Source organism: Meles meles, chromosome 20, assembly GCF_922984935.1.
Source record: "Meles meles chromosome 20, mMelMel3.1 paternal haplotype, whole genome shotgun sequence".
Taxonomy (NCBI): domain Eukaryota; kingdom Metazoa; phylum Chordata; class Mammalia; order Carnivora; family Mustelidae; genus Meles; species Meles meles.
The window spans coordinates 30,974,089-30,986,640 of NC_060085.1; the positions used below are offsets into that span (position 1 = coordinate 30,974,089).

The 12,552-nt window shown below is 43.9% G+C and overlaps 1 protein-coding gene across 23 annotated transcripts in view; it reads right to left on the reverse strand.

Annotated features, from left to right (window-relative positions):
• Positions 1-12,552, reverse strand: part of CADPS (calcium dependent secretion activator) — a 483,094-nt gene that overhangs the window by 156,442 nt on the left and 314,100 nt on the right. For all 23 annotated transcript variants that reach the window (XM_045990930.1, XM_045990927.1, XM_045990929.1 and 20 more), the window contains exon 10: positions 4,337-4,445. In XM_045990930.1, coding sequence (XP_045846886.1) covers positions 4,337-4,445 — 109 coding nt within the window. The remainder of the gene's footprint in view (positions 1-4,336; positions 4,446-12,552) is intronic.

Genomic DNA, 12,552 nt, shown 5'->3' on the forward strand with positions numbered 1-12,552 from the left:
CTTGCTTGTTACCTTCTAACAAGTAATAATTTACTTAACCTCATAAGGACAGGGAGTTTTTGTCTGTTTTGTTCACTGCTGTATCCCTAGTATCTAGAATAGTGCATGGCATATAGCAGGTGTTCAGGAAATACGTGTGGAATGAATGAATGCTCCACAGACCTTTTTCCACAGGCAGCTCTCAGGTTAAAATTGATAGAGAGGTAGGCGAAAGCCCCTTTGGGCTTAGGCCAAAGCAACACTGTCTGTCAACATATTCCAAAAGGTTTCATTTTAGAGTCACTGGGTATTCTCTGGCTGGAAATAAAGCTTCCTATCTTCATCAGGTTCCTTATCATCCTCCCAAATATCAGTTTAATACTGAGAGGAGAATGAGCAGAGTGAATAGCACCCTCAAATTTCCAACAAGGCCCTGTCACTAGCTGGCTTGACATTTGGCATTGAAAAAGATTTCTGGCGACACTACGACTTCTTCATGGTGCTGATAATGTTAATGCAGGTGTCTATTCCATAGAGTGGGTGTGTGCTGGGAATTCTGCCCTTAGAGTTGCCAGGGACTATAGAACAATCAACAGCTACTTCTTCATGTGGAGAGCTTAGTGCTATAGCATTTTTAACAAAAGCTTTTTGGTAGTTAGGATTATGAGAGAGTGTTTTGCCTAATTCCTTATGGAGGGTTTTTAAATGTGTGGTTTGGATAGGATGATATATAGTTAGCAAGTAGGGAAAACCTGATGAAATGCATGAGAAGAAGGTAAATCTGGAAGGGAAAGGAAGAAGAGCTTTGAGGGAATGCTCTAAGCCCTGAAAAATGAACACGAAGGAGCTAAAAGGAAAAGTGAGTCAACAGACCTTCTGTAGCCTAGCCTCATGCTAACTTTTGGGATAAATCACTTTGATACTGTCAGAGAATGCCAGGCTTGCCATCACTGGAGGCGATTCCCCCTGCCCCACTCCCCACTCTCCAGGCCTCCCCGGGGGGTGGGGATACTGTCTTCCAGGAGCTACAGTCAGAACCGGTTCACAGGGTTGCTCTGGAGAGTGGAGAGGTAGAGGTAGAAAGATACTAAGCAGTTTTCAGATTTTTAGTTAATCCTCCCAACAACAATATGAAGTAAATACTATTATTCCCACTTTATAAATGAGGAAACAATCACAGAGAAGGCTATGACTAGCAGACAGGGCTGTAAGCATTGGGGCTGGGCTTCTAACCCCATTGTCAGTCTCTGGAATTGACAACTGGACCCTCGTGCTGTCCAGCTGCAAAGCTGAGGAGCATGGCCTGGTGCACGGTGAAAGCACTCAGAGAATTATTCGTTAACAGAATGACGCCTGATTGTGGCATGAGTGGGGCACAAGGAGAAATATGTAAAGCGGCAGAAGCCGGGGCAATGACAACCGCAGAGAGCAACAGAGCTGTTCCAGACAGCATGGGAGAACAAGGGCACACCAGTGAAAGCAAGGAGGGAGCAGAACACTGCTGCTGAAAGAAAACCAAGAGAGGAGAAGGCAAAGTGAACATCAACACATGCTCTGAGGAAGCCAAGGTTTTGCCAGGGCAGCGACTCCTGGGGACCAGATCTATAGACGGTGATGTGTGACAGGGCGCGGGCTCCTCATGGAGGACATGGAGCACAGCCCCACAGGTACCGACCTGTCAAGCACAAGGCAACATGTCTGTGGAAGGACAGAGGCAGACCAGGCGGAGAGTGGTGGCTGGCTCGCTGAGGGGCTGAGGGGTGTGGGGACTGCTGTTCCAGCAACCCACTTGGATGGACACAGGCTCTTTAGGCTGGGAATGCTGTCTAAGGTTTAATGAAGTTGTTTAAATTGTGCCATTGGATTATTCTGAACATCCTTTCATTTAGACTGAATGACTGAGTCTGATAGGACCGGAGAGAATACTGTATACTCTCTGAAACACACCAAGGGAAACTGAAAGTGAAGCACTTTCATTTTTAGCTTAAAATGAGTAGCCTGGATGGAAAATTCATATACAATTATTTACTGATTCCCCAAATTAATATTTCAAAGATTCTAAGCAAGTAGGGTTGATTTGGCTCACAGGCTTGTGTCTGGGCACCCACTTCGATCCAAGGCTCCTACGGAGGCTAGAACATGCACGCCTGCAAGGCTACCTCACCCATAACAATCTCCCCTTGTTGGTTCCACTGATAACCTACAGAAGGTAAGAGCAGGAGAGACAGGAGGGACTCATAGGTCCTTCTCTGTGTGCATACTCACCTGTCAGGGAGAGGTTGAGGAGATTTTCGAATCTCTGAGGGCAGTGGCTAAATTGTGCATGACTTCCATCTCCAGCTGGCAAACTTGACTGTGCACAGGAATCCTCGACAGTGTTTATTTAAATGAGGATTCTGCCCTCCTCCCTTCTGGTTTATAGGTAGGAGTGGGAACCAGGAGTTAAAGCACTCTTTCGACAAGTCTGAGCTAGACTTCTTATGACACCTGGGAGTATTTAAATCTCCATTTTCAATCAAACATTAGGAAATAAACAGAACTTGGCACATGGAAGGGCAGAAAGAAGTTGCTTATTATTCTCAAGAACACAATCAATTTACTTTCCATTGACATCTTTGGTAAAAGGATTTATAAACTATATCCCATGGGTTCAATGTGGAAAAAAGAAGAGAAGCTTTTATAATATATGTGCACAGTTAACTTTCTCATGTATGTAGAATAGCTTTCTCTCCGAACCTACCCTCCCCACTGGGGGAAGAGAATTCTGCCTTCCCATGATAAAATAACAATTTTTGCTTTGCTCTAGCAGTACATGTAGCAACACTTTATGGCAAGAGCCGAGAATGATGTGGGCTAGACCCTGAGTTCCAGCTCTTTTTTCTTTCTTTTCAAAACAGGAAGGTAATCCTGGTCCTGTCTCTTTGGTGGGATTGTGGTCAGGTGCAAATATGCAATCGTGTAGGGGAAAGGAGCTGGGAAATGGCTGAAAAGAAATTACTGTCAGGAGACGCTATCTCTTTTCCTTCTCAGGTGGGCCCTTTTGCCTCCCCCTTTAAAATGCAGGTCTTTGGGGAGCTGGAATCTATTTTTTTCTGAAGGGAACCCAATGGTTTGAGAAGAATGCAGACTATCGTAGGAACCTGTGTGGGCTGGTTTCTTAACGCACATCCTTTCAGTGAGATGTTGCGTGGAATTGTTTCAAACTCATAGGTTCTTTTCAGTATGAAGGATTTCCAGGCAGAGCCTTTAATTCTTGCCTTAAGTGGTCAGCTCTGTATCATGCTCTGGCTGGAAGCAAATTACCAAGGGGGAGTGGTGGGGGCTGGTCCTGATCACTCAGGGTTGGGGCTCTGAAGGGGCTCATTTTCCTAAGCAGCCTGGGCCCAAGGCCTTCCCTGCCACACCTTTTCAGGTTAACATTCCATCTTTTCTCAAACTCTGTTTTTCTTTTATGTGTATTTTGTTGCATGTGGAAGAGCAATATGGGAGTAGAAAAAAAGGTTTTGGGCCAAATAATGCAGTATGGTTGGAAATGCTTCCCTTGTGCAGATTTGGCATAAAAATAAACTTCTCTGGGAGAGGGCTGTTGGTGCTTGTTGTTCATTAATATGCTGAAATGATTTCGCACCCCCCCCCCCATTTTGAAGGTTCTTTGAGGCTGATTTTTATTCAGTTTTTTCCCCGGGAAAAAGATAAAATGGGTGGGGGAAAGAGGTGTGAGGGGGCAGGATGTAGAACTTATGAGAAATACTACCATTTGTGTGGTTCTTTTAGTTACATAAGGCTTAGGATCTTGGATGTCTATGCTTGGGGATTGGTGTCTTCTTAGGAAAGAAGACATTTAGGGAGAGTTTTCTTTCCAAGTGCCGTCAGCTGACCTTGACCTGTAGTTAGCAGATACGGATATGCAGGACAGGCTCACTTAGACACAGAGACACAATTCCTGCCAAGCCCACACGTCCCTGGTGAAAAACCACACGCGCTGACATACACATGTGCACACAGTCCTTAGTGTACATGTAAGACTCCTCCTTCAGTCATTCCTTTTTCAGCATCCGAGGGGGAGTACCTATTTGATGTGGACCCAGCTAGGTGAAAAAAAAAATGTATTACGTTTTCTTTTTGGTTTTACGAGGATCCCTTGAGTCAAACCAAAGCCCTTGACTGGGATGGCATTTACTGAACCGGGAGGGAAACTCTGTAAGACCAGGGGCTATGGCTGACCCGGTCCCCTGTGAAATCTTGTCACTCAGCTTAGTGCCTAGCATGGAGGAAGTACACAGGAAATATTAGCTGACCCATGATTTGTGTCGGGGGAGAGTTCCGGGAGTTCATAGCCTAGAGGGTGGGTGGGTACCTGGCTGGGGATCAGTGTAGTCCACAGTGTAGCCATCCAGTTGTAGAAGTTCCTGAGGCTCTGCTTTTTTCTCCCGATAACTGCACATGGCAAATGTGTACTGACTGACCTGGGAAGGAAAAGCACAGATGGTAAGTTTGCTCTCTTATGGCCCATCTTCCCTGAAGAAATCTTCTCCAGTCAACCATGTCCTTGTCCCTGAGGCCCTGTACTTGGCAGCTGGGATCCAACTGCATTTTGCTAGGTCCCGGCTGTGTGACTTAGCGCAAGTTACTTAGCCTCTCTGGTCCTTTGGACTCTCCTGTGTAGACTGGATACAATCTGAAAACCGACCTCCTCACTGGCATATTGTGAAAACTGAATGAGTTCACATGTGCCATGCACTTGGGATTTGTTCCTGGCACTAAGTGCTTGATAAAAGCTACTTGCAGTTATGATTGCGGTTTGTTATTTGGCTAATTGGCAAGCCATTCGAGATGGCCATTCTTTGTAGGTCAAAACTGGTTAAATAGTGGCAATTTGATAGGTTTTACCTAATATAACCCCAGCCCTGGCCCAGACAGCCACGTTCCCACAGTCCTTTTGGTCAGCAGTTAGGGACCAGAGCTTTGTTTATAAATGCCTCAGCGATTTTATTTTTTGTGTGCCAATTCTCAGCATCAAGCCACATTTTTTTTGTTTCCCCTCTCTCTTCTCCTACAGGAGTGCTTTTGGTTGCTCTGAGAAGTCTTCTTTGCTTCTCAGACAAGTGCAGGAGTGACACGCTGTCACAAGCAATGAGCGCTAGATCGCTAGGTGCTGGTCACAGTCGAGCCATCCTCAGCCCCTGACGGCACGGCCACTGTCCCTGGGCAGCCCTCGCTGCCAACACAGGCGTCCCTGCCAGTGCTGGGTGGGCGCTCCACAGCTGCAGGCCGGCCTTCAGGACCCTGTCGCCACAGTGCATGCACACCCGGCACGGATCCTTCACATTTCTACATCTGGCTCATCTGCAAGGAGCCTGTGGGAGGGCGAGCATCCTTCAGGGTTTGGGTCAAAAGCTCGTGGGCATGTTTACCATCCACGATGTCACATGTCTTGGAGAAGGAGTGCCACATCCCTTATCTCTTTAGTTCCCTTTATTAAGAGAGACATTTTCTAAGTGAACTTCGATCCCTGCTGGGGACATTTTAGCCTCCTCCATGGTGAGCTCTTTCTCTTTTTTTCAATGGCAATAAGAAACTGGAGCTTTCAAGCCCTGTACCCATCTCCTCCATCATCTAGGGTCTGCTGGTCCTAATGGCAGATCTAAACGGAGAATGATTGGTGTATCTACTGCTGCCCTCTGTTGGTTCTTGGTGACAACTTTCTTCATAATATGTATAATCTGCATAACCTGCTCCTTACAGTGTAAGGCCTGGAGGGACTTCAGGGGAAATATATGGCCATATCACTAAGTATTTCCATAAGTGGACATGTACTATTCTTTGTAATAAGCAGAATAACCAATGGCATCCTCTTCTAAAGAGGAAGGTTAGGTGTGCAAGCAGGGGGGTCACATTGGCCAGAGGTCCAGTCCCAACTCTGACAACCTCCCACCTAAGTCTCAGCATCCTTGTCTGTATTTTATGTGCATCTTACTGTTGCTGGGGGATTAACTGAGCAATGAAGGGCTTCACATACCATGTGCGACAATCACAGAGCAAATGCTCAATATATGCATTTAAATAAGCAGCTTCTTTGCATTTAGTGCCAACATTCCAATATAGAGTAGTTGAGTAGGTATATTTGCCTAATAGATTATAAATCCTTTGAAGGTAAGCCTAGGGGGTCATACGTCTTCATTATATTTCCTTCCTTATAAGCAAAATCTATCAAATAAAGGGCATTTGCTCTCTGAGTCTGAGTGGTTCTAGAAAGCATGTATAATCTAACAGAGAAGGTTTTCTCCTTCAAGGTTTACATATGTTAGTCCAAGCACAACATCAGGCCTTTCCAACTCATTACTTGTCTGAATAACTGATTTCCCAGGTCCCAGGCATGACAGTGGTCACACACATTGCTGGACTGCTTTTGTGATGACTTTTCACCTGTCTCTGGCAACCAAGAGACAGTAGTTTGTTAATGGGATGATTATCCAGAGAGCTGCAGACACTAACTTGAGATCAGAAAAATATCACAACAGAAGGGTGTTATTTCAAGATTCATGCATTTACTATTGCTACACACTTTGGGCTTTAAGATTTTTCTGTTCTCTTCCAGGTGCTTGCTTCTGTGCACTGTACTCTGCTGCCCTCTTCTGGTAATATGGCAGAAGTTGTCCTCACAAACTTGGGACTGGTGTAAACTAGTTGGTTTATTAGAGGCATTTTAATTGGGGATTTGGTGACTTTCCTTAGAAAACAAAGGCAAGAAGAAGAAACTTTAATTACTGAAAATTTCAGGGGGAACCTCAGTTTTTCTGAAGTGCTTAAAGGGTGGGGGAATAGTAAAAGGTTTGGGAAATTTTACAGTTTTTTTTTAAGCTTCTACAAGACATCACTAAGTAAATAAAATGAGTGTTTCTCTGCCACAGTAAAATTCTCTTTAAACTGTATTTTGATAAGCAGGTAATGAGATGGTGAACGCTATTGTAATGATGGCACAGAAGCATCTAGAATACATGTCAGAAGTCAGAGAGTCGGCTACCACTGCCGGAGATGCTGGCCTAGAACACCAGAAAACAGAGATCTGATCTCAAACATCAGGAAGTGCCCTTTGGAGAGAAGGGTGAAAGGGTGAAAGGCCTGCAGTGCTTACACCTTTGGGATCTTCAGCCAGTGTTAACCTTTACATGGAATCAAGGGATGGGATGGGCTGCTGGGACTTCAGAGGGTAGTCTTCAAGGTTTGTTTAAAAGTGGCTAGACCTCCCATACACAAGGCACCCTCAGCTTATTTTCAGACACTATTTAAACTAGGAAAAGATTTATTAATAGTGTTTCTTAAAGAGTGGACTGAGGCCATTTTCATTAGTGTATGTGTGAGAGGGTGGGGGAAGGGTTATAAAGACACAGATTCTAGGGGCTCCTGGGTGGCTCAGTAGGTTGAACCTCTGCCTTCAGCTCAGGCTATAATCCCAGGGTGTTGGGATATGAGCCCCACGTTGGGTTCTCTGCTCAACGGAGAGTTTGCTTCTCCCTCTGCCTCTGCCTCTCCTGTTCTCTTTTTCAAATAAATAAATAATTTTTTTTAAATAAAAGATACAGATTCTATAAGTCAGAACAACAGAATCTCAGGTCAAGGTAAATCTCATGGACTGGCATTTTGTAAAACTGCTCTAGATACTTTTTAAAGTACACTAAAGCTTGAGAACCATTGCTTTATCATATAGGAACTGTCCAGAAACTTTCAGATTGTCCCTAGACTTTCAATTCAACTAGAGTCCAGATAGGAGATGAAAGGGTAAGTGCTTTCTGGTCCCCTGACTCTCCCTTTTCCTTCCACCGACCACTCCTGGAAGACTGAAGTACTTGCATATACAACAAATGATACAGTGTATTTGTCTAAAATCCCCATCTTTGCCTTTCCTACCACTCCTTATAAATGCCTCAGCTGTCAGTTTTCCTGAACCCTGGTCACCAGACCTTGCCCAAAGTTCACATACATCCATTTTAGAAATGAGTTCTTTATTCATGGTACATACATTAATTCATTCATTTAAAAAATACTTAGGTATTGTGTTTGGTGCTAGGAATATTAAGATGTAAAAAACCATCTATAATTTCTGCTCCCCTGTCTACTGTGAAGGCAGGCATTAATCACATTACCTCAGAAATGAGTAACTTTAATGGAGACCGGTATAAAACCAGTATAAAAAGAGACATATGGTATTGTAAGAGCTTGGGGATTTGGACTAGTTGTATGGCCAGGGAAAGTTTGCATGAGGAAGCACTGACTGATTGAGCCAAGATCTGAAGATACAGAAATTTTTGTGATGTAAAGAACAGAATTCCAGGGACCAAGGACCATTTTTTAAAATTAAATTAAATTAAATTTTATGATGCTTAACTTTTTTGTTTTTTAAAACACATTTTATTTTTAAGTAATCTCTATACCCAACATATAGGGCACGAACTCACAACCCCAGATTGAGTGGCAGACTCTATGGAATGAGTTAGCCAGGCATCCAAAACCATCTTTAATGTGATTTAGTTGTAAATGAAAGGTCACAGAGTTTAAATCCTAAGCTCCTGATTGACATTAGCATGAAGGCCACTTGGTAGAGTAGAGGGAGAACAGGTTTTGGAGTTACATTATACAGACCTGGATTTGATTCTCAGATCCCGTATTTTCTAGGCGTGTGACCTCAGTTAACTGCTGGGACTCAATTTCATTATCTTTAAATGGAGATGATGGTAACAATTGTGGAACATTTCTTATACTTGAATACAAAGCATTCATTTTCCTGGTAGCTGAATCCTGATTTTACTTACGGAATCGTGGCCTTCCCCATTTTCAGCCCATTATATAGTTTGTGTAGGGCCAGCTGAGCCCTGTGCTAGAGGTAGGGTGGGTGGGACATGTGGCCCAGGCCTAGCCAATCAGCATCACATCGACTTGGGTGCAGTGATTGGTGCAGGGTTTGGCACATGACCACATTGGGCCAATGGAAGATCAATCAGGGTATGAGCTCTAACTACAGAGAATGAAAAACTTTCTTTCCTTTGGGGCTGCTGAAGTGTTGTAAATCTTGACCCTCCCTATTCTGCTGCATGAAGAGATGTTGCTCATCCCAGAGCACAGTTAAGAGATGGTATTGATAGAAAGTCAAAGCCTTGATGGCTGTGTTTGAAACCTGGATCTACCCATCCCAGAAGACTCTTTATTCAACTGCTACTTTAATTAACTAACCAATACAGTTCTTCCCCTTTTATAACTTATGCTAGTTGGGGTTAATTGTTGTCATTTGCAACCAGAATATAAATAGAAATGCCCTTTAAAGCAATGTAAATTTGGATGGGAAAAATAGACATTCATTCAGAGAGTTATAAATCACTCAACTACTTATATGTTTTAAGATTCATTTTGGGGGGGGTTAAGTTATTTTAATATGGTTTCCTGGGTGATAACTGCTATATTCCAAGGCATTTTACATTATCTGACAATATTTTATTCAGATTTAGTGATTGTTCTGAAAGCTGGAGCACTCAGAGTTTTTAGTCTTTACATTATCTGTAGAGAATCAGCAACAGAATATGGATTTAGGGTATTTGTTCTATCTGATGCAAGGTAATTGAGTTCTAGGACATTGTACATGCATAAATCTCTTTGGGGATGAGTCCCACTTGAGTGCTTGGAATCATGGAAAGCCTTTGGGGTCAGAAGACCTGCATTAGGTTTCACATTGGCTGCCTATTAGCTGTTGACCATGGACAAGTCACTTAGCCACTCTGAGCCTCACTTTCCTCAAATATGAAATGGGATAAGACTTGTCCTTACCATAGTACTGAAAGGTTGGAAAGGCCAACTTGATGAACACTTTACAAAGTCTAAGAGACCATATAAATATAAGCAACTGTTAGCATTATCAGAAGACCCACAAAATATTATGGTTTGTATGGTTCTAAAAGGGGAGGAAAAGGCTCAGAAATACTTTGGATGAAGACAATCAAAAACTGATTTTAACCAGAAGTCTTTTGGGCATAGAGTAAAAATATTTTATTTTTAATTTATTTTATTGAGTACAAATATTTTTTAAATAAAAAGGTCATAACGATGAGACTTTTTAGTCTGATCTGGATGATGAGTTGGCTGTTTCCAATCTTCCCCTATATAGCCAAGAGCTCTACACAGAGCTTTATGGAATCGGCACCTTCATCATTAGCATTGGTTTGGTCAGAGTTCCTAACAATGGTGTGATCAGTGTGTTTAGTCCTTACCATGGCATCTAGGCTTTAGAATGAATTTACCAGAAATTTTGGGGTGCTGAGGACCCATTTCCCCTTAATTCCTGTGTTAGAGTTTGCAGCCATGTTTTTGGGGCATTTACTGGAATGTAAAGGAACATGTCTGAGGAAGCTCTGTCATGTCATCTGCATATAATCATGTGTGTAGCTACTCTGATGCCCAGCTCCACGGGGGGGGGGGGGGGGGCATAAACTCTGAGAGGGTGTGGTCTAAAGGGGATAGAGCATTCACTTTAAAAAGGACAATGACCATGGAGACAATGTTTCTCTAAAGGTGCTCTCCGGACAACCTGCATCAGTTATCTCTTGGTGTACTTGTAAAACCTATGATACCTCAGCCTCATGCCAGAACTACTGCAGCAGAATCTTCTAGATAGTTCCCTAGGATGTGGATTTTATTTATGTATTTTTTAAAGATTTTATTTATTTATTTGACAGAGAGAGAGAGCTCACAAGTGGGCAGAGAGAGAGGGGAAGCAGGTTCCCTGCCAAGCAGAGAGCCTGATGCGGGGCTCAGTCCCAGGACCCTGAGATCATGACCTGAGCCAAAGGCAGAGGCTTAACCCACTGAGCCACCCAGGCGCCCCTGGGATGTGGATTTTAAATAGCACCCAGTAAGATGGTCCAGGCCCATACTTGGAGAACAGCATCTCATTGCATAGGAATACTTAAGTCTCCAGTACAGAAACACCCTACAACTGCCTTATTCCTTCTACACCTGAGGAGGCATGGATCAGCCTCCAGCCACATCCACAATGTTAGCTCCAGTCCTTAAAAATGGAAATCGCTGCTTTGGTTCAAAACCCCCCTGAGGATGTCCTTTGTCCCTGGCTAGTAGGAAGTCCATTTACAACCTATCCGTTGGTTCCCCCAAGGTAGAAGCACTAAAAGGAAATCTCACTTAGGGAGAATTTTAATAGCACTGTCTGACAGCCAAAAATGTAGACTCAGTATGCTTGTCTGTGTGTGTGGTGAAGGGAGGAGAGCTGGGGTGGGAGGGGAGACGATTTTGAGGAGACTGGTGTTGGATATGTTCTCTTCCTCTTAGTTTTTCAAACTATTTTCCTCGTAATAAACCTAATGAAATTCCTAACTGTGCTGGAAGTTATATGCTGGAAACTCTCTCTAAAAACACTTCCTAAGACCTAACATCCGAGCAAAGAGGAGTAAACATTCAGTATGTCTCTCAGGTGCATAGGCTGCATCTGTGTGGTTTGTGCACTGGGCTCTGCAGAGCTGGCTCTGAGGCTGCCTGGCAGGTGGGTGGCAGGCTGAGGGGACTCTGCTTCCCTGCCCAGCACCTTCTTCCTTCCCCATGTTTGGCCAGAGTGGTGCCCCTCGCTCCACTTTTGCATTTTGAGTTTCGGTGGAAGGGTCTGGTCGCTACAAAGGACCTGGTGTTTGTGCGTTCTCAGGACTGGCATCAACACTGCATACAGCCGTTGGCTGCTGATTGTTACTGCTTGTCCTATCCTCCTTCTCTTCAAGCAACCTGAGAGGTTTTGCTTCCCCGAAACTGGGCCAGAATTGGTGGCCTTGACCTTCTCTCTTGCAACTGTGGTGGCACTGGGATTGTTTTGAAGGGGGTGAGTTTTATGGTTATCATTGTGATAAAGCACCTGTAAATGTGATCCCTTAAACAATGGAGAAGACAAAAATGGAAAGAATCCAAAAGCAAGGCCATATTTTCTAGGTTGGACCAAGGCACTTTCAGATGTTGTGGTGAACAGGGCCTACTGACGGTGCGCTGTCCTGACCCCTCTAGAGGCCACAGAAGTTGTTAAGGGAGTAATTTGATTCCAGTTGAAACAGAAGGTTTAATCTGATGGATCAATGTCCTCACACACTGCACAGCTATTGAAAGTTAAGAGAATCCCAGGTAAATGACACATATTGAAATCCTGAAATTGTTCTCTCCTGCCCTCTGAGAGTGATGCTGAGTTTTAGATGGGCCTTGCCTGGCCTTGCCTGGCCGTCACTGATTTTCGCAAGGGAGCACAGAATGTGCTCTTCAGCAGTTGTACAATCCCTGTTTCTTGTGGTGGAAGGGGCAGCATGAAGGGCCCTGAAATGTCTGTGCTCTGGCGGCTCTGCCAATAGTCACTCTGCTTTGCAGTTCAGTTCAGATCCTATGGACATGGCTCCCTTGATACTTTTGGCATATTTCCTCCTATTTTTTCTTCCTGAACAGTTTTTTCCCCCTGAAATCACTTGCAAAGTAAGAGGTTGGCTATTTCTCCTCAGTGCTTTGTCATTTCAAAGATTTTCAGAGCCAAGTCATGTATCCTGT